The 23,822-nt window shown below is 36.6% G+C and overlaps 1 protein-coding gene across 1 annotated transcript in view; it reads right to left on the bottom strand.

Annotated features, from left to right (window-relative positions):
* Positions 1–23,822, bottom strand: part of LOC125074359 (diacylglycerol kinase 1) — a 71,160-nt gene that overhangs the window by 5,213 nt on the left and 42,125 nt on the right. The window contains exons 3-13 of the mRNA XM_047685664.1: positions 11,462–11,535; positions 8,398–8,509; positions 7,686–7,800; positions 6,551–6,715; positions 4,574–4,696; positions 3,748–3,872; positions 3,105–3,181; positions 2,182–2,342; positions 1,543–1,656; positions 1,037–1,128; positions 354–494 (exon numbers count right to left, since the gene is read on the bottom strand). Of these exons, the coding sequence (XP_047541620.1) occupies positions 354–494; positions 1,037–1,128; positions 1,543–1,656; positions 2,182–2,342; positions 3,105–3,181; positions 3,748–3,872; positions 4,574–4,696; positions 6,551–6,715; positions 7,686–7,800; positions 8,398–8,509; positions 11,462–11,535 (1,299 nt within the window). The remainder of the gene's footprint in view (positions 1–353; positions 495–1,036; positions 1,129–1,542; positions 1,657–2,181; positions 2,343–3,104; positions 3,182–3,747; positions 3,873–4,573; positions 4,697–6,550; positions 6,716–7,685; positions 7,801–8,397; positions 8,510–11,461; positions 11,536–23,822) is intronic.

The raw sequence follows: 23,822 nt of genomic DNA on the forward strand, positions 1-23,822 counted from the left end.
AAGATGTATATGTAATTCTAAACACTACTAAATCGTTTCACGGGTACAGTTAATGCCTATTTTTATATACATCGATATTTTTTGTCATAGTCTTGGAATATATAGGTACATTGATATAATAAAATCTTGGTCCGATCAGGATCGGACTTGAGATGCGTAGGGAGCCCTCGAGCTACTGTCGTTCCCATTCCTAGCGCAAACTCAATTGGAGCTTAAAATATAAATATTAGGCCCCGATATTATTCAGAGTAAGCAATAATATTTATTTCTGCCATTGAAAGTAATATTAAGCGATTGCTTCTAACCTTAACATTAGGTCAACTCGGACAGTGCGTGTGTGCGTGTGTGCGTACCTGCTCGGCGGTGTGTCGGTGCGGCAGCGAGCGCTGGCGGTCGAGCACGAGCGGGCGGATGGCGGTGGGCGGCAGGATGTGGCGCGCGTGGCGCCCCATCGAGCACGCGCCGCCCGCGCTCCCCACGCAGCGGTTGTGCAGCTGACACACACGCGACATTACTACCCGCGCGGTTAGCGGTGCGCCTATACACCTCTCGCTCGCACACTGTCTACTTTGTATCGGTAGCGACGGTGTGTGAAGGAGAAATTATTAGAAAATAAGCTATCTTCGTTCCCATCCTTTGTCTGCACGAGTTACATTTTATAAATTATCTTCCTTCATCGAATCCATTTGCTACTGATACTTCGAGATTTCTGTTATCATTCGTAAAATATAATACGCTTTTATAAGTTACATTTAAAAAGATATTGCATTTATGCACTGAAACCAATTATGAAAACACCTCTCTTGTTTCCTGGTTGCCATATTTGGGGTTTTCCCTATTGTCAATATTTGCCCGGAGTCTGAGACTCCCATGTCTCCTGTAGCACGCAATGGTCTTACGCCTGAACTCTTTCCGGTCACGTCGGATTGCCCTGGAGATGGAATGAGATAATAACGTGCTTCTCTGCTTAGGCACTTACCCAATTGCTAAAAATTTGTATCTGAATAAGTCAAAGGTTACACTCCCGATAACTTACAGTGATGTGGCACCAGCGACAGTGGAGACCCGTTATCCCGTTATAGCCCTTGATCTTTTTCCGACACCTCGCACATTTGCCGTGGCAGTTTCCTGCAATAATAATGATCAAATTAAAAAATGACCAATCATGTTATCTTTACATTATTTTTGGGTAGAAAAAAAATACAGGAATACAATTTTTTGCACAAACAATCACAAGGAATCCTTTAAAGTGCATGATTAATTATTATTAGTAAATTGACTAAAAAAATCCTTATTTTATCTTATACAAGTAGAAGTACATTCACAGCGACACAATGAAAACATCAGGTTTTTTAAAACAATAATAGCAATGCTCGTCTCTACGACTCGCCAACTTTTAAAGCTCTTCTGAATTTCTTTCAGGTCGGATTATTTTTTCCGATTATAAGCTTTGTGTAATACTTCTATAAAATATAGATTTCGCCTCAGGCTCGTAGCGGCCGTAAGCGAGCCGATCCGAAGTCAGGTCAGCGACAGGCTCACCCTCGACCCAGTGGTGCGCGAGCGTGGCGGGCGCGCGGCGCGACTTGGAGTAGGTGGCGATGCACGAGGCCGGCGCGCGCTGCACGCAGCGCTCGTGCACCGTGAACTTGCAGACTGTTAGCACATTGGGTTATACTATAGAGTATACTCTATTCCAACCATAACAGGAAGAAAGCCAAATAAACAACATTGAGAGCTTGATTAATCTATAAAATTCACTATGTCTTTCCAAATTTTTGCGCTTTGAACGTCAACGTAACTGTTATCGCAATTTTGGAAGGCAAATTAAAGTGGATATAAAAGGTTGAGTGTAAAAGTGTTGTATTTAAAATAAAGATGTATTGATCATAAACTCTTAGCTGTGCACAATATAGCTAAGTTATTAACAAGTCGCATGAAATGAGTAAATATAAGGTTTATTTATCTTTTTTCTTATTTCCATTGGAATAGGCTATAGGTGATTCGATGACGAATAGAGATATTGCACGTTCGTCAAAGCATCGTTTTAATTAATATTAAGTAAGCAGGTTAATTATTGAAACCAGTATTCATTGAAAGTGAGCATTTTTTTTTTAATTATACTAGTTAGATACAACGTATAATATAACTTATTTTTAAAGAAAATTGAACTCTACTTACATATGCAACAGAGTCCTTTTTTGCCCAAACCGACGAGCATATTCAAACACAAGTTACAATACGCCGGCCGGTTGAAGTGCTTCAAGCGCCACGCGTGCTCACCGTCTTCTTTCACGTTTGTGTCTAACCCCAGCAACACTAAGAGTGGTATCGTTGTCATACTGTAAAAACACATTTGAATTTGATTTAAATTATGGTGGGAGGTGGTGGAGCGCATGCTCATCATCAGTTATGTCCGTAATAAAACCAAAGATGCCAGAAATTCAAGCAAGAAATTCTTGACATCCCTTAATTTTAAGGATGACAGTTATACTACCGTACTTTTAAAAGCACCTAAAGCCGTTGGTTCTGTACCTGAACACTTTCTGATCTTTTTCCAGTCTTAAGCAGATTTTCAATTCGTTATGTTTTTTTATGGTATCGACAGGCGAACGGATTAATGGGCCACTGGATGGTAAGTGTCCTCCATTGCCCATGGGTACCTTATGAAATTTATGCTATTTCGTACATAACCAATGTGCCACCAACCTTGGGAACTGAGATTTTTGGTCCCTTGTGCCTTTGTACTTAGTACCTATACTAGCTCACTCACCATTCCAAACTAGAACACAACAGTACTAAGCACTACTGCTTGGTACCGTCATTCCCGGTATTGCTGATGTCTGATTAGTGGGTGGTACCTATCCAGACGAGTTTGCACAAAGACCTACCACCAAGTTCCACTCTATCTAAATCTATACAATTTACAACTATTAGCGAAATAATCACCCACATATAGACACGAACTTGTCCACATACACGCGCACACTTTGAACACATTCAAACAATTACAAATATCATAAATCCTTAATCTTACTCCGGTAATTTGAACCTTATAGTTTTCATTTAAGATTGAATTTAGAATAATCAACAAGTGTACCTACCCTCCTCTTTTCCATTCGTCAAGGGATACCGTTCCATCAGCATCGTAGTCTATTTCCACCATCATGTCTTGTAGAATCTGGAATCATATAATTTGTTATATATTTTTTATTAAATAAATTAAAAATGTAAAGTCTATCCCACTGCTGGGCTAAGGCCTAATATCATTTTCGAAGAAAGGATTAATCGATGTAACTTGGTCATCGGAAAAGTGTATCTACTAATTTTCTAGCCGGTTATTCTTGGTAAATACAAATTCCAATCAAACTATTCCTTATTTAAGCAGGCTCTTTGAAATCGTCATTTTACAAACAGGCTGTTACTTTACTTTACTTTAAGTAAAATCAATAATTATATACAAATGGAATCCTTCATGGAAATCAACAAAAACTTCACACTTTTTTATCATCCAAATATTTTTTTTGTTAACACCAAAGTTTTTGACATGTGTTATGTTTTAAATTCATTAATTGGTAAAGTTAAAGAAAAAAATACTTTTCAGTATAGGAGAAATTAATACAAATAGATCGAGGAAGGATGAATTGAATTTGCGAAGACCTGGTGTTATATATAAGTAAAAAATATACCCATTACTGTAAGAAATGCTTAAAGTTCGAATCGTTTAGCATTTCAAAATAACCGTACCGGTCTCAGCTCCGAGGTCTCCCAGCCCAAGTACTCGGCGACTGTCATCATTTGATTAACGATGCAATCCATCTCGTTAGTGTCCAACACACCATTCCCATCAGTGTCGTAGAGGCGGAACATGACTGATGGCATAAAATTAGTAGTTAGGTCATTGTTTTTCATGGAAGTTTTTTTTTTATAAATAGAAATACGGACTTGCACGTGGATGAGTGTGTTTGGTCATTGTACAAAGATATCTGCCCTGTAAAGCTAAAGATATATCGCCAATGCGCCAGCAACCTTGGAAACTAAAATGTTATGTCTTTCGCGCCTGTAGTAACAATAGCAAATTAAAAATAAAAGTACCATTACGTAAATGTTCCAATTCAAGCCTTCCCTCTTCTTAAGCCAGTTGATGATTCCTTAATAGTCACGGTCCTTTTAAAGAATGTTGTTGCGGATTGATATCAAATTAAATCAAAAAAATATAAATTAGGATTATGGACCTATGCAGTAGCATAATCCATAATACTGACAAATATTTGATAGCAACAGTTACTATGATGTAACCGTAATAAGCCTTCTGGTCAATATTGAACTGATAATAAACAATACTTGCTATTAAGGCATTTTATAAACCCGTCTAGGTACCAACTATTCATCATGAACTTTACCGCAAAATACCAACACTTTGAAAGGTGAATGAGCCAGTGTAACTACAGTTTCCAAGTTTGGTGGTGCTTTGGTACTGTAAGTGGATCTTACAGTTCCAATTCCTTTGGCAGTTGACCGCTTACCATCAAGAGTACCGTAAGACGTATGTCCTGAAAGTGAAGTGACTTACATTCCAATTTGTCCTCCGGTCGGCCAGCCTCCAAGAGTGAGAGGTAACATACGATATCCTTCAAAGACACTCTAGCGGTGTGAACCTCTATTGTCGACGGACGACGCATTAGGTGTTTGAAGTCTGAAATTAGAAAGCCGAGAGTTTCAATTACTAAATATATTTTTGCGTTAGATAGTCCATATATTGAGAAAGATTATACGTCATAGATGATGATGCCATGATGGGCAGTGCAGTGGATATAGTCGCGCACAACTGCTAAATAATACAACCATAGATAGGTAGATTTAGCGTATTCTAGATGTGACAATGCCGTCACATTTAGTGTGACAGTTGTGCTATGTACAAACTTGACACGTTACTACTTTAGTTTATGCCTAGTGCCGTTATAAACTGCCAAAAATCTTCTTTTCTTAAATCGAGACCAGGTTGGACCAGGTTTCTTTGCTTTGCAAAATTACTAAGAAAAGTTTGATCACACTTGGTTGAATGTTTTAGCAAGGCAAGCAAGAAGATGAACTTGCGAACAGATCAGATTATAAAACAAAAGGCAGATGGAGCACTTGGAACATTAAATTGACGCAACAAAAACGAATACAAAATAAAATTGTAAATTCCTGGCGGTGCGAAACGACGCGTAATTTCTGTTTATCAGATAAAAATCAAATGTATTTTGTTTAAGTTAACTTTCCGATACAACATTTTTGATTCGTCAATATTTCAACTCTTCCGTTTCGGAGAGCAGCCTCCGGCGTGAAGAAACGGCAAGAACTTCGTAGTATTATAATCGTCTTAACTATCGACGTAATTACCGTCAAAAGTTCTGTCCCTTTAGTTGGAAATTATTAATGTATTAACAAACTGTTGATAACTACACACTACTGGGAATTTGTATTCGCTTTTGATTTTAGACTTGAAACAAAGAAGTAGAATATAGTTATCGCCCGCGGCTTTGCTCACGTTTTAGTGGTTAATCATCAGATATTAGGCAAAAAACGTAGCCTACGTACTTTCTTGGAGTTCAAAATTACTTCAAATCTAATTTCATCAAATTCAGTTCAAAGACAGAGTTCCCTTCATTTATATCTATACATATAATAAAATTGGACAGTCTATTTGTAATATTAAATTATAAATAATAAATAAATATTGGACAACATCACATACATTACTCTGATCCCAATGTAAGTAGCTAAAGCACTTGTGTTATGGAAAATCAGCAGTAACGACGGTACCACAAACACCCAGACCCAAGACAACATAGAAAATTAATGAAATTTTTCTACATCGACTCGGCCGGGAATCGAACCCGGGACCTCAGAGTAGTGTACCCATGAAAACCGGTGTACTCACTACTCGACCACGGAGGTCGTCATAAATTACCCGCATTTTACTAAATGCATATGTATACACGGTACATGTACCAAAATAACACTTTTTTCAATTGTCTGTCTGTCTGTTTGTTCCAACTAAACTCTGGAACGGCTGGACCGATTTTGACGGGAGTTTCACTGGCAGATAGCTGATGTAAAAAGGAGTTAGGCTACAAGAATAACTTTTTTGGTAAATTCAAACGCACACGAAGTCGCGGGCACAGCGAGTATTTTTAACATAAGTATAAATAATACACAATACATTAGCAGCCTGTAAATTTCCTACTGCTGGGCTAAGGCCTCCTCTCCCTTTGAGGAGAAGGTTTGGAGCATATTCCACCACGCTGCTCCAGTGCGGGTTGGTAGAATATATATGTGACAGAACTTCGTCGAAATTAGACACATGCAGGTTTCCTCACGATGTTTTCCTTCACCGCCGAACACGAGATGAATTATAAACACAAATTAGGCACATGAAAATTCAGTGGTGCTGGCCTGGGTTTGAACTCGAAATCATCGGTTAAGATGCACGCGTTCTAAGCACTGGGCCATCTCGGCTCACACATTAAGTCCTAGTAATTACAGCTAGTTAACTCAAACGAACCTTCAATTTTGGTACTCTGATTGACACGTAGTGAGTTACTGCTCTTTCTGCTGGAGTTTCGCGACATCTGGCTGTGACTCGGACTGGTCTCCAGGCGACCCAGGCATAGTTCGTGTGACGAGTAGGACGGATGTGTGGTCACCGATATCATGGGATGTACACTGCCTGGAATTGTGTTAGTTTGTTTATACAGTTCACTTATTTCTTTGAGAATTAATCCTAAGGCTATCCCTGTTCCATTAGAACCGTCGAGAGTATGCTCTGCGTTTGAGGATAGCGATTATATTTTTTCTTTGATTTAAATATATACAATAGTCTCAGATATGAAATGAAAGGTATATGGAGCGCGTGGAACAATAAAGTGCAGCAACAAAAGAGAATACAAAATTACAACCGAATGGATCCGATAGTGCGATAGCGCAATGGTTTACAGGTCACCTAGAGTTATAAAAATCGAAATAACAATCCTGACCCCTAGATATTTTCGCCCCTAATCCTAGCACAAATTTTAGCTTAATTGGAGGGGTCAAACGTAATATTAGTAATTCCTTAAGTTATGTATTTAATCATTGTGCATCGCTACTAAAAAATCTTAATAATATTTCGATTTTTTTTTGGTCGCTTTTGATGTTCTCTTAAAATGTCCCGTACGCTGCAACTGCCTTTTACTATAAAATCTTTGTTAATACCTTCAATTTATTCTTCCTCATTAATTTATTTTAAATAAAACTTTTTTTTGTTTACACTGTCAATTAAACAAATACATATATAATACATATAATATTAATGTTTGTACAAATTAATCTTATTTCAATTGGGCGTAGTATTGTACTCCTCGCTATGTTATGAAATAATCTGTAATAAGGAGTAAATATATGTATGTTATACTTTTTTCCGGCTGTGAATCGTAGGTCTTGGGTATATTTTCCGTTTTCCGAGATAAGATCATACCGAAGTTCATTTAGATCCGTTCCATTCTGTCGTACTTAAGTATCTAACATCCATCCAACTTTCGTATTTATATATTAATAATAAATTTCTATATATTTTTAGTTCTATTTAACAATTGCATAAATTAAAAAAAAATTAATGGAGGCCTCAGGCATCTATTTTCAGACGGAAGTAAATAATTTACCAGTTCTACTTCGAGATCCTTTGTCGCTACCGTCCACAGAGTCGTTGGAACTCTTGCCCAATTGCTGTAATCTCTCAGCTAACCCGTGTATCTTAGACGCGAGGCTCGTTTTGACCTGGAACAAACATAAATGGTACAGGAACATAACTAAACGCTGTCTCAATGAACCATTTCCTGGGGTGTTAATCCGCAAAATTACCGTCTTATCTTTAACCAGCGATCCGTCCCGACACTCCTCCAGTTTCTACCCCTTAAGTTGAAATTTCCGAAAATCATTTCAAAACAGATGCTTACTTTATGAAATAAAACGATGTGGTTTTATGATAAAGGAAGGACGAGCAAATGGGTCACCGGATGGTCACCACCACATAAACAATGACAGTGTAGGAAATATTAACCATTTCTTACGACTTCAATGCGCCACCAACATTGGAAACTAAGATGTTATGTCCGTGCCTGTAGTTATACTGACTGACTACAACGAAAACACAACAATACTGAATACTGCTGTTTGGCGATAGAATATCTGATGAGTGTGTGGTACTTACCCAAATGGACTTCCACAGAGCCCTATCACTAAGTGAAATATAGAAAAAATCAGCTTTCTAAGTTCAGTAGTTTTGGCTGTACCTTGGTAGTTGTAGAGACAATGCATAAGACAAATTATTAATATAGTTTCTATAATGTAAAATGTCAAATGTAATTTACTAACCTGGTGGTCACCATGAGCGGTGACAGCAGCACAAGCGGTGGTGGAGCTGGCTGCTGCCATTTCCCGCAAAGCCGGTCGCTTGTCCCTCCGTACGAAGGAGAGAAATAAATGCCTGAAAATTAAAAACAAAAGACCTGTTAATGTTGCAATATATAAATAAGAATATAATTATTACCCACAGCTTCGCCACCACGTTAGGTGGTGGGGGTTTGAGGTATCCTCGGGGGTTTTCCTTGGAGATGAAGCTTGCTTGATACCAAATTTCATCAAATTCGGCTCAGTAGCTTAGCCGTGAAAGCGTATCAAACAGAGTTACTGTCGCGTATATAATTCCTATCAGTAAAGAATTTTCAGACAGACAGACAGAATGATAGATTTTATAGATAAGAACTGGCATAAAACCAATATACGACAATTAAATTATATAGATATAATTAAATACTGTATTATTATTTATCCAACAGGAAAACAAATGAACGTATTTAATATATGGTGTTGTGTGGGCGGAGTAAAATATACCTTAGAAATAAGACGACAATTATACAAAACCTTCATTCGCCATGGCATATGCGAAACCTGTCCTTGCCCACATTAAAACGTCCCAAATAAGAAAACTGCAGTTAATACAAAATCGATTTCCCCGTATCGCCGCGAACTCGCCGTGGTGCATTCGTACTGTCGATCTCCGCAAAGACTTCGACACCGATTCGAGCGCCAAGCACCTCAAAATACAGGCTATTTTAAGAGAGCAAAACAACACATCAATCCGCTGATAGCACGAGCATGTTCATACACCTCCTTCAAAGGATCTCCCGAACAGATTCAGGCGTCTTACGATAAAACGATAGTATCATTGTTACAAACGCGCCATTCGTAGGGAAAACACTACACACCTAACACCTACAGCGTTTCCGCCGGTGGAGACGAGGTCCCAGATTAGTGACGTCACGAATGTGGTCATTAAGGTAATCAATCAATCAGTGCAAAACAGTTGTGCCCTCCACCCCACCGACTACGTTCTAAGCCCAGGTGCGGTCTTATAGGAGACACCCTCAGGACGAACGTCACTCGGAGCCCGGGAGGGCTCAAACTTCAAAGCCGAGTCTAGTACTCACCCCCACGCCTGGTGACGCTGTAAAAGCCAGTAGGGCTAATAGCAAAACACGACACAAAAATTTACATTTAATATCAAGAGGGTTTTTTATACTATTTAAAATAAAAGACAAAATTAAAAAAGCACCATTTTTTTGTATTACCTCTTATTAATCGATGTTTTCAACATGACATTTAAATTTACTAATTGCCAAAGCTAAAAGTATTTGAGGAATTTTATCATAGAAGTTCGCTGCTAACTTAAAATTCCTTCCGCGCCTCGGCCACGGAAGGACAAATTTGCTTTGCGGAAACGGAAACATGGTGTTATAAGTTTGTATTTTTTTATAACCCGTGTTGGTAAGTGTACTAGCAAATGAGTCACTTGATGGTAAGTGTTCACCACTGCTCATTTGCACCGTCAGAGATTTTAACCATTTCCTAGACAATCAATGCGCCGCCAACCTAGAAAACTCTGATGTTATGTCCCTTGTACATATAGTTACACTGGCTTACCTTTCGAACCAAAACACACCTATAATATAATACTTAGTGTATCGCTGTTTGGTGGTCAGGATGAGTGTATGTAATCCAGACGGACTTGCAAAAAGTTCTATCACCATGTAAATTTAAATTTAACTGAGCCGAGATGGCCCCGTGGTTAAAACACGTGCATCTTAACCGATGAATTCGGGTTCAAACCCAGGCAGGCACCACTGTGGAATACACATGTGGCACAATTTCGTTGAAATTAGACACATGTAGGTTTTTCACGATGTTTTCCTTCACCGCCGAGCACGAGATGAATTATAAACACAAATTAAGCACGTAAAAATTCAATGGTGCTTGCCTGGGTTTCAACCCGAAATCATCGGTTAAGATGCACGCGTAATAACCACTGGGCCATCTCGGCTCGGCACATTGTTTTTAACTACCTATTATATGAATAAAAAATTAAATTTTAAATAATTATTAAAATAAATATTAAACAAAAATAGAACTTCACTTAAAATTTCAATTAATAAAATACTTTAATACAGTTAAATGCATTATTTATTAAAAATACACAATTGATTTTTAAATTATACTATCAATTTTTTTTATATGATTTGAATAACTTAAACGCCTGTTGGATTCAGAGCGCAATTTCCGAAAGGTGTGAATATCGAGTCGAGACTCTTGGCAATGGTATAAAAGCATGTTTGAAATGGGTTCTTCCAAACAGCTTAACCACGTGGTAAACACATTGTTGCCTACAAAGAGTTCGTTACTTGGATCGACTCAAAGTTTTTGTATCGACATATATTTTTGTATAAATATTAGAATAGATTGGAATATTGCCTTAATCCTACATTGCATACTGTACTAAATCTGGTACAATCAAAATAATTAAGTCTACTGTTCGTTTAAAGACGCCTAGCGTCACATGTCGACCGACGAAATAACCTTTACACACTTAGCAACGAATTGAAAAAATAAATATTTAAAAAATCAATGAATTTTAATTGTTATTATTATTATTTAACCACATAAATTTTTTGACACGATTTAAAAAAATCATGCATTGTAGGGTTAACACTTACGCTACATACCATCTGCACTATCCTTCTCTCATGCGGACCAAGCCGCGATCGGCAAATAGTATTAATTGTTCATTATTTAGTTGTTGGACTGTTTGTAAAATCAAAAATAGTTTTAAATACATACATATATATATGAATGTACAAGACATGTTTAATTCAAAACACAGATACTTGCCACCATTCCACGCGGTCGATGATTTACACAGTAACTATTTTTAAATTTTTATTTGTATATAATTAAAACCTTTATGTAAACAATTCTTATGTAAATAAATGTTGATGATTCTAAAATATTTTTTGACTTTGACTTTTGTTACCTTATATGATGTACTAGATCTAAAAAAAAAAGAATCTACGATTCTGAAGATTTTTACATTTTTCAGACTTACCGGGACAGTTCATCAGGCGTGGTGACCTCCAGGTATGTATCCAAGAACCACCGGAACCCCTCATAGTCAATGTCCTGGAAAAGAAAAATATTATAAGAAAAACAATATTAAAAAGATCCGTTAGCCGCGTAACCCCGACATGGAATAGGGCTACCCCATGTGTAGAAAGCAGATCATCGCACTTTTTTTAAATTATATAGATAGGCGGACGAGCAATTTACTTGGTTGGTGGCTTTGTACAAGCCCGTCTGGGTAGATACCACCCACTCATCAGATATTCTACCGCCAAATAACAGTACTCTGTATTGTTGTGTTCCCGTTAGAAGGCTGAGTAAGCCAGTGTAATCACAAGCACAAGGGACATAATATCTTAGTTCTCAAGGTTGGTGGCGCATAGGTGATGTAAGGAATGGTTAATATTTCTTACAGCGCCTTTGTCTTTGGGCGGAGTGACCACTTAACATCAGGTGGCCCACATGCACGTCCACCAACCAATGCCATAAAAAAATGGGCCACCTGATGATAAATTGTTACAACCACCTATAGACAATGGCAATTGTAAGAAATATTAACCATTCTTTACAACATCAATACGCCACCGACCTTGGGAACTAAGATGTAACGTCCCGTGTGCCTGTAGTGACACTGGATCATTCACTCTGATCCAAACCGGAACACGGCAATATCTGATGAGTGGGTGGTACCTACCCAGACGGGCAATAACGGTCCTCACCTTACGGCCGGCCGTAAACAAGTTGCCAAATATTTTTGCAGCATGAGCAATACTAAGAATGGAGTACGCGATAGGGCGTAACCTTACAGGCGACAAGTAAGGGGCATTTTTTGTCCCAATCTCAAATAGATTTGGACACGGGCAGGAAAGAGAGGATAATATTAAAAAGGTCAGAATATTTTTTTATTAAATTGTATTCAAATATACTCTTAGTAGCACTTTTGAATAGTTTTATATCATATTAAATCATTTTTATGGTCTAATTTCGATCACTGGTCATGATTATTAATAGAAGTGTGTATATTAAGTCAAGTTAAAGTCAAAATCTTCATTAAATATAGAAGTGTTTACACTTGCTTATTGATAGTCAAAAATCCACCACCGGTTCGGAATTTAACACCTCGGACCTGAGAAGAACCGGCGAAAGAAACTCAGCGGGATATATATTTTTTTCCAATTTGCATGTACAATAATAATTATATTTTAGTTATTTAAAACAGCCTGGAGGCGATCATTTCATTCCCAAGGTGTGCAGTCAACTAGAAAGTCATTAGTGTTGTAATATCCTTTACACAAACGCTCTTTAACGATTCTTTTGAATTTTATAATTGAATAATTTTGAACGTTTTCTGGAATCCTGTTGTAAAAACGTATATATTGCTCCAAAAAAGAGTTACTAACCCTGTGTAATCGGGTACTTGGAGTAACAAGTTTATTCTTGTTCCTAGTATTAATCGAATGTATGTCACAATTTCTGGGAAAATCATTTATGTTTTTGCGTATATACATAACATTATCAAAAACAAATTGAGAAGCGACAGTCATTATTTTAATTTCTTTAAATTTACCTCTTAACGAATATTTATTTATTTCCTGTGTGTTTTACTTATCTTGGTGTACAATAAAGAATATATTATTATTATTATTATTATTATTTTGGGCCCAGGTTATAAATTGCACGAATAACCCTCTTCTGCAGTATAAAAATGGTATTAATGCCAGCTGCATTACCCCAGAGTATGATGCCATATGACATTATACTGTAAAAATAACTGAAATACACAAGGCGAGCCGTATCCACATCAGTCAAAAGTCTAATTTTTTTTACCGCATTGGCTGCAGAGCTGAGTCAATTTATTTATATGGGGGCCCCATTGGAGCTTAGAGTCTATTGTCATACCAAGGAACTCTGTTAATTCTAAAACATCTAATGCTTCCCCGTTTAAACGTACACACGTTTTGACACATGTTACGTTGGGAATAGTGAATTTAATACATTTTGTCTTTTTACTATTTAACAAGAGCATTGTTCTCATCGTCATATATTGAAAGAAATCTTTTTATTTTAAAAATTAAAGAAGTATCATCAGCAAACAATACTATCTCGAGTTTATTACCTAGGAGATGTGGCAGGTCATTTATGTAAACAAGGAAGAGAAATGGTCAAAGAATTGGTCCTTGAGGGGGACCCCCATAGTAACTGGAGACCCGGGTGATCTCTTGTCATTTACATCAACCCTCTGAATCCGATTGCTTAAATACGAAATCAAAAGACTGAGTCCAGTGTCCCTAATGACGTAGCTTCCTGACCAAAGTTTCGTGTAGCACACAGTTAACTCAACTCAAGTCAAGTCATTAAATAATACATCAATTTTTGTTACCTCCGAACACGAGTTCAATCATCAATGACTTATCCGGCTTAGATCCCACTTTAAGTTTCACGTAAGAATATCGTTTTGGCTCATCATTATGAAACAAGTCAAGATAAAATATTATTTTAGTAATTACTTTGGTAATTTTTGTTAAGCTTTTTTTAATATACAATATAACAACACAAAATAAAATTAACAATATTATACTTAATAGGTAAAAGGATTCAATGAATTATATTAAAATGTTACATTAAAAACTCTTTGTTCTCACTTTGTTTTTCCTGTGATAGAATTTGAATACAAAAGACGATTACTATGGCAACCTTTTGAGAAATTTTCTTTTGTGTATTTTCATATCGATATATTTACAGAAGATTTTAATGTGTTTGACATTTTTCTTTATCAAATACTAGCTCCCCGTCCCGACTCGGCATGAATAGAATAAAGATTTACATAAATCGTTAATATTGAACGATAAACTACCAAAAAGCATGTGTCCGTCAAGAGACGCCAAAAACGAATAAATCAAAACAAATCAAATAAAAAATATACTTTATTCAAGTAGGCTTTTACAAGCACTTTTGAATCGTCATTTAACAAACTATTTAAAGTAAAGCTACCACCGGTTTGGAATGTAGATTCTACCGAGAACAACCGGCAAGAAACTCAGTAGCAAAATACTTGTATTTTTGGTCCAGGAACGTGGGCAGCACTCATAGAGGTTTCATCTAGATTGGATGAACGATTTAGAAACGTATTAAGAACCAAAATAACCGTTTGTTTTTTTTAAATTATTGTCATTTTATGATGGCAGACGATAAACATCACACGAGAAGGTGACATAACTGAGCTGACTTTTGGGCTAGGTTACCTAACACCTGATATACATCTGGGTTGTAAATTATATAAATTTCAATTCATATTCGGTAGTAGAATATTTTAATACCAGGCGAGTTTTACCTAACGATATCAACCAGGTTTTTTCTAAATGGAGACACATTTTAAAGTTAACGAAAGCCTATTAATATTACTCAAAAAATCAAAATCAAAATGTATTTATTTCAAGTAGGCTTTTATAAGCACTTTTGATTCGTAATTGTACAAAATATATTAAGTAGAGCTACCACCAGTTCGGTATCTGGGTTCTACCGAGAAGAACCGGCAAGAAACTCAGTAGTTATTGTTTTCCATTTAAGATAGATTATGGTGGCTAAATACAATTATATATATTATATATCCTGCTTGAAAGTCATCATCTTTATAATATTATCTATAACTAACATAAAATTAAATTATAAGTAAGTATTTACACTTTATTTTATCTTTAAACTGACGAGTTGTCCCTAGAATTCTATTTACGGTAACGTCATATTTCCGTTGCCAGGCAACCGTTGCCATGACGACGCGCCATCTTTGCTTCGAACAGACATTGTATTGACGATCGCTGAAACGCTTGTGCAAATAGCAAATATATATTTAAATGATTTACTAAATGAAGTAAAATTTCGTAATTCGAGATTTTTCTATACGTAAATATTATTTGAAAACATTTTAATCGTTATCTTTGCTAATTAATAGATTTAAAAATGTAAACTAAGAAAAAAGTATTGATTATGTCAATAATGGAGTTGTGTTCGGTAATTTTCATTCGTATGAATAATAATATAATTAATTTTGAATCTGATTAACAAAAGTATTTAATTATCGGTAAAGAGTTTCTTGGTTTTCTCGAAAATAACATTTTCGACAGAATCTATTGTCTCAAAGGAGTCTCTTTTTTATTTTGTTTTTTATTTAATGGAATACTTGATGTTAAATGTTCACCATAGACCCCTTACATCATCAATGCGCAATTGACCTTGAAAACTAAGATGTTATGTCCCGTGTTCCTATTTGTGTCCCTGACAATACGATAGTAAACGAACTGCTTACCCTTTAAACCGGAACTCAACAAATACTAAGTATTCTTTTTAGCGGTAGAATATAAAAAAAAGCGTCGAAATGTAAAGAATGATATAAAATTAAAAATATCAACTCGTTTGAATTGTAAATACACTCAGTATTTTAGAAAACTCATGTCACAGAAATTCTCGTGTCAAAAGGTACCCAAAACTCCTGAAAAATTCAAAGGGTCGAGGGTTTGAATTTTTCAGGAGTTTTGGGCATCGAAAAGAAAATAAAGCAATTACAAAGCTGGTCCGTCGGGTGCAGTGTCCAGCGATTGTACTCAGGTAATATTATTATGCAGACGTTGGCGAGCATCAGAATGACAATACAAATTAACAGATAAGTTTTAAAATACCAGAATTCAGAATCTATTTAGTACCTTTGTTAAAATTACATCTACTGGATAAAGAAAAAAAAATAGCCGTCTTTCTGACGTCAAGACGACCGGCCATTAGTATATTGTCGGAAATTTATTTTTTAATTTAATTTTAGTAATTTTATGTAGTAATAGCGGACGGGCAAGTGGGCCACCTGATGGTAAGTGGTCACCACCACCCATAGACATTGACGCTGTTAAAAATAATAACCATTTCTTAAATCACACCAATGCGCCACAGACCTTGGGAGTGGTTAAGTGGGTGGTATCTGCCCAGACACAAGAGGCTTGCACAAATCCTTATCACTAAGAAGAGCTCCGTATTGTCATTACGCAATAAGATGTTCTAAAAATATAAAGCCGAAAGTAATTCTGTCTGGTACCTCTTCACGCCTAAGCCTCTGAACCAATGGAATTTGATATGGTGATAGTGCCCCCGAGAAGGACAGTGGCTGCTATTTTTAATTCACCCCTCGAGGGGGTAAAATGTCACCCCCATTTTGTGTGCCATTGGTAAAATTTTTACAAATGTCGCGCGAGTAAATCTGCAACTTCCGCTTGTTTAATATATATATTTGGCATCTATTTTCTTATTAGTAAATATTACACAAAATATTAAATAAAATGTAATAAATAATTTATCTCTTTTTGCCCTTATTTACCCTCAATTTGTGCATAAAGACTGTGTCATGTGTGTGTGTGTGTGTGGTGACAACAATAGTGTACCAAAATGAGAACAAACCGCCTCCCCCCCCTCCCTATCAAACACGAACGAGAACAAATGTATACTAATACTATGAATACGAAAGTAATTCTGTCTGTTTATCCATTGCTCTTTCTCGGACAAACCACAGAACCAAAATTTATAAGATTTGTTAAGAAGCAAGCTTGAACGCCAAGGAAAGGCTTTTTACGCCTAACACTTGACGGCCAACCTCTAAAACGCGTCTCAAAACCAGAGTTGTCTTAAGCTATGCTGGGGCCCTTGGGCACCCATGAATTCGGGGCCCTTTAAGTAGATATTTACTGCCATGTATAAATAATTTGCTTATAGCCAGGCCTTAAATATAGTTCCAAATAAACGGTGCGGTAATTTTCGTAAATTCGAAGGAATCTGATTGGTTGTACAATCTTATGGCTATTTTATAGTATGTCTATTTCTATAATGAAGAGCACGTCTTTCTACTTTTAATAGCGACTATCGTCAATAGCCTTTTTTGATACATATGTTAGTTATTTATTACAAATATATAACTTTCGAAAATTTACATAGCAGTCAACGTGAGCACAAACGTGTGAAGGAAGTTGTTGGGCCCTCTAGCGATGGGGGCCCTGGGCACGAGCCCCATGTGCCCTATGGTAAACACGGTAATGTTCAAAACTAGTAGAAAATCTAGCCATTAGTCTTAATTATCTTGTTAAGTAAACACTTTCCACACACGACTTTAAACACTAACAGAGGACCTGTTAGCTGAAGCTATGACCGTGAGGTCAGCGAAGTTTGCTGTTTAATTAGCTCGCTTTGCCTTTGGTTACCACGTGTATGTACTAATTACCTTAGCTTATTAAATATATATGTATATATATAGGGCATATTTTACTTAGTCATGCCATAACTTGAGAACGACTACCGATTTCATACATGATTTACAGTGTTCCGTATTTCTAAAGGGAAAGGGAACCCTTATAAGATCACTTCGTTGTCCGTCTGTCTGTCTGTCCTCTTTTCTCAACGCGAAGTTGTATCAGTTGAGATTAATACCAGGTACTTATACGTACTATTTTTTAAGGTAGGTATTTTTAAGATGAAATTCAGCCACATGTGTATCTGAGCCGCATGGAGTAGCGCAGTGGAATAACCTGAAAATTCCTTTCGATGGGGTGTCTTTCCTTACCAGAGGGATATTGGCATGCTGTTATTTTTGTCCTTTGGTAGTTGTATTTTATAAATAGAGCCTATAGTCTCAAGTTACAGGAATATCACAAAATCTATATCTATACATCTATATAAATCTGTGGTCGGTCTGTCCACTAAATTTTTTGCCGAATTTTGTCATAATTATTCGTTTTATGACTCGCTGACATAAGTTTTACCATTTTTGAAATTTTAGTCTGTCTCTTTGTCCCGCTATAACTCAAGAACTTTTGAACCGATCTTAATAAAAAATGGTTTGCAATAAGAAAATATGATTGCGCACATGATAGACTATATAATGTGCGTGTGCGTGTTCGTGGGTCTGGGTGTGCTTGCGTTTTGCTATTCAATATATTAGGTATACCTGTCATTGTATCTATTGCTTGCTTGCTTAATGTTTGTTGACTTCCAGGCAGGAGACATAACATACATATATAATTGTATTTAACTAACATGACTGTATTTTTAGATGTTGAAAAAGAGTAACTACTGAGTTTCTTGCCGGTTCTTCTCGGTAGAATCTACATTCCGAACGGGTGGTAGCTTTACTTAAAATAGTTTGTTAAATGACGATTCAAAAGTGCTTGTAAAAGCCTACTTGAATAAAGTATATTTTGATTTTGATTGAAATTTCTTTGAAAAGAAAATATTACCTTCATTTATTTCAAAATAAATTGTAATAATATAAAGAGGTATAAAAGGTTATAAGGGTTTTCAACGTCGACAATATTGAACGACTGACAGTTGAGACGGAGTCAGAGGCCGATTGAGTTGGTCGCGAAAATTCAATTTATTTTTTAATTTCGTGTTCCTGCTATTAATTTAATTATTTTTATTAAATATTACTATTTGTACTAACTTATATGTTCAATAAATATTTTCAAAATAAAAAAAGTATGGCTTCCATTTATAATAACTACTTGTCGCCCGCGGCTTCGCTCGCGTTTTAGGGGTTGGTTGTCAAGTGCTAGGCAAAAGCAGCCTCTGTCATTCCTTGGAGTTAAAGTTTGCTTCATATCAAATTTCGTCAAATTCGATTCATTGGTTTGGCAGTTAAAGAGCGACAGACAGACAGATAGATTCGTATAGATTTCAAATAATTTTTAAAACTCGCCGTGAGTAATAGCTATTATACAGTATAAATAAATGAAAGTAATCTGTTCGTGAATTTAAAATAGCGGCCCTGTTTTAATATGTTTATTTAAAAGTTACTATTACCAAAACGATATTTTTTTATTATTGTATTATTCTGTATTTCTTCCGAAAGCATTTCACAGTGTATACATATGTTTAAAGTGTATACAGCTTTTAGAAAAGCATTTTCTGCCTCGCACGATCACTCTGTCATATTCCGTCGACGATTTTTCCGAACGGGTACGACTTGGAAACCTTCAAGAAAAGAGCGTATAAGAATCCCTCAGTGTGGATGTCCATGACCGTTGGTAGTCACATTTTATCAGTCAGTAGATGTGAGTATGCAGTGGTCTATTGGATTTAAAACTGGTATAGTGCGAGTAAGTTTTAATGGTCACGTACCATTATTAATCTTTGTTTGAAAATGTTTCCATTGAAGACTACCATTAATTGACGACATCCGTGGTCGAGTAGTGTGTACACCGGTTTTGGTGGGTACGCCACTCCGAGGTCCCGGAATCGATTCCCAGCCGAGTCGATGTATAAAAAGTTCATTAGTTTTCTATGTTGTCTTGGGTCTGGGTGTTTGTGGTACGTCGTTACGTCTGATTTTCCATAACACAAGTGCTTTAGATACTTACACTGGGAGCAGAGTAATGTATATGATGTTGTCCAATTAATTGATGAGGATTATTCTTTTTTTTAAATAAGTAGACGTAAGTAAAGGTAAGTAAAGGTAAGGAAGTAAGGATAAGCAAATATGCCACTCAATGGCAAGTGGGCACCACAATCAATAGACATATCCGCTGTAAGGAATATTAACCATTCCTTAAATCACCAATTCATTGGTAGAAGTTTCGTGATACCTCAAAAACGAAGATGTTACGTCACTAGTAACTGTTAGAATAGCTCACTCATACTTAAAACCGGAACACAAAATACTAAGTATCGCTGTATGACTGAGGAATATCTGATAAGGTACTAACCCAGATGGGCTTGCACAAAGTCCTACCACCAAGAACAGTTTAAATAACACTATTATTTAATAATATCCGAAAGATCACGTAATACGAGGCCATCCGTAAATTACGTCGCACTAATTTTATGGTTTCTTAAGCGCCCCCTTCCTTAGTCATCAGTACCATTAATCCCGCCTCTCCGCTGCGAGGGCACACAATTTGCAATTAACTACTGGATTATTCACGTGTATTAAGTCTTAGCGTTTAACTAACCTACGCCTACCTATGAAAAAAAAAAACCTCATATGTCAATCCAGCGTGTTGAGGTTATTAGAAATCGATGTAGTTTACCTATGTAATGTTTGTATATGTTTTGTGGGTATATGATGATCTCCTGACCTATTTCAGCGACTTTTCTTAGCAAATACCGTCTGCGTAGGAGATTTTATAGTGCATAGTCCCATTGCTGGGCTAAAGCCCCACCTCTTTGTAGATGAGGATTCGGGGTTCATTACGCTGATCTAAAGCGGGTTGGTTGACATATTAAATTCGAAGGTAATGGATGCTATGGGTTGGAAACATCGATATTCACTTAAGACTCACGTGTTCATGGCGTAGTTGCCAGTGTAACCAAAGAGGTTGCTTGTTCCCTGGTTCAATGGGCACAAAACATTTTTTTGGGACAAATATTATTTTCGGTTCTGAAAAATCTTGTTACGCCACTGCATGTGTTTTAACCACTGGACCGTATATTATAATACACTATAATAAATTCCATAAACGAAACCGTAAGCTAATACTTAGCTAAGAAGTTCGAACACAAAAAACATTTTATCCTAAAAGCCCTTTCCGCAAATAGTTCACGCTTTGGACATTAACGTAATACTAAAGAATGGCTGCCCAACACATCTTTATTAAGGTCTTAGGTAACTTACACATGTCGAGGTAAACTAACATTTGCTGGTCATAAATTTAAAGTTCATTTTTTAAAATAAAACATTAGCGTAGTTTTTTTTTTTTTAACAAAATTACGTTGATCGGAATGTGTCTGGTTCGGGACGCACGGCAGTTTTGAAAGGATTAATGGTTTTTTTATTGATTTATTATTTAAGAAAAGTTTAGTGAAATAAAAAAAAAAGATAACATTTCGTTATTTTTTAGTATATATAGTAACGAAGTATATTATATATATATATGCCACTCACATGCAAGGAGGAAGAAAGCTGTCACGGAGTGAAGCGGCACGGCGTAAGTTTTTTGTATATTTCTACTTTTTGGGTAACGGGAGGGTTAACTTTTGAGACAATTTTGCCCACATGAAGTTGGGACGAACAGCTTTTTATAACATGAATTAATACGTGTATTTAATTATTTGGAATTACATTACATACATTTTTTTAGATTAGCAGCCTGTAAATTTCGCACTGCTGGGCTAAGGCCTCCTCTCCCTTTGAGGAGAAAGTTTGGAGCATATTCCACCACGCTGCTCCAATGCGGGTGGAATACACATGTGGCAGAATTTTGTTGACATCAGACATTGCAAGTCTCCTCACGATGTTTTCCTGCACGATATGACACACAAATTAAGCACATGAAAATTCAGTGCCTGTCTGCGTTTCCACTCGAAATCATCGGTTAAGATGCACGCTAACCACTTATTAACAACTGGGGCATCTCGGCTCATGTTTAGAATTTTTATGTTTTTATTATTAAATGTATTTTAATAAAATAATGTAGACAAGCTGGCAAATAGCCTACCTGATAATACGTGGTGACCATCGCTTGTTAACTACAAGCACTGCAGCAAATATCTTCACTCACCCCCTCCCAACCGGAACACTACCATTCTAAATATTGCTGTTTGGCAGTGGAACATCCGATGAGTGGATTTTATATACCTAAACTGATTGATACAAAGCTTTACCACCCAGTAAAAGTTTTTTTTCTAATTAGATTAACATTTAAAACGAATACAGTTTAATTTAATGATCATGAAACCTTAACTTCGTAATTTAACTGTTCTATAGATAGATGCAAAGGCGTGGGACGGCGTAAGATCTATCGCTTAGGCTTAATTCACACAGTGGTCCGTTTTGCAGGGTCCCTGTTATAGCATACGTCTTTATTTAGCCATGACGTTATGAGTTACAACCACAGCAGAAACAAAGACAAATGAACAACACTTGACAGCCAATATACGCGATATCATTGGTCGTGAGCTTGAATCATCAGTCAAAATCAAACTATACTTTATTCAACTAGGCTTTTAAAAGCACTTTTGAATCGGCATTTTACAAAGCTACCACCGGTTCGGAATGTAGATTCTACCGAGAAAAACCGGGAAGAATCTCAGTAGTTACTCTTTTCGAATATTTAAAATTATGTTAGTTTAATACAATTATATAATTATGTACATATATAATATATCCTGTCTGGAAGTTAACAAGTAATAGCTCCAGGCTTTTTTATCATCTATATAATCCTGTATTGAATAATATGCTTTATTTATTACTGTATTTATACAAATGATTTACTGTTATGAATCGGCAAAGTTAAAAATATCGGCATCTGATTTTCAGTATAGAAACAGAGACCCTTTTTTTTTTCTCGCTGTAAAAGCGCGTTACGCGCTTCCCCCACGTGATGGAAGGTGGAGGGGGCGGTGGTACACCCCGGAGCCCTGGACGCCGAGTGCGCCCAGATACTCCGGGTTTACCCACAAAAAACCAGCGGTACCCTCTCCGTCTTTCGGCGGGCGCCACGGGATCGCTTACGCATGCTACTGTGACGGCCTGACGGTCGGCCCGCCAATGCGGGCCTTCGACACCTAGAGGGGGTTCTCGGGGTATAGAAACAGGGACCTTGCTCCAAGTAGGATTTATGGACTTTTCGGAATCTATGATATTCATTATGGAGATGCCGTTTTTAACGTCGACGAAGGTTATCAGAACATTGGGAACATCATCAAGTAACATAAAAATCTTTATAATAAGTTAAATAGAACAGTATTATATTATAAATAAAGATATATTAGTGAAGAAATGTTTGTGGTGCACAATATAGCAGAGCGACTAGCAAACTACAAGGAATTCATAATTCTAAGGTCTGTTTATCTTTACTACTTGTTCGATTGAAAAAGATTGCAGTAAGTTTTACGATTAAGTTCAAACACGTGATAGTGTTTATCCAGTAGGAAATACCGAACTATAAAGCGGTTCCTTTTACAGGTCTGTAAGAAAAGGAAAAATGGGTCTATAATACGCTGTGAACATGACCTCCAGTTGCGACGGATCTGCTAAAAACGAACCGGTAAATACGGACCTTCAGTGTGAATGAGCACTTAGGGTTGGTTTCAAACGGGCGGCAATTACCCGGCGGGATGCTGTAACATAATATTTATTTATAACTTTATTTGAAAGATAATCTCTGGATAAAACTTTAATTGGATCTTGGCGATAACAAAACTCTTAGTGTTTTGTTAAGTGGTTTATCAAGAATGAAAATATGCCTGAAAGTGGCGTTATGTTTTTGCATAAATGATGACAATTGTTTTTTTATTTCCATTAAGTATTCTTATAGTATGTCGGAAAAAGCCTTATCGGATACTGTAAAAAACAAAGGGTCACCCCTTGTTACAGGGAATAT

The sequence above is a fragment of the Vanessa atalanta genome, chromosome 27 (genome assembly GCF_905147765.1).
Source record: "Vanessa atalanta chromosome 27, ilVanAtal1.2, whole genome shotgun sequence".
Taxonomy (NCBI): Eukaryota; Metazoa; Arthropoda; class Insecta; order Lepidoptera; family Nymphalidae; genus Vanessa; species Vanessa atalanta.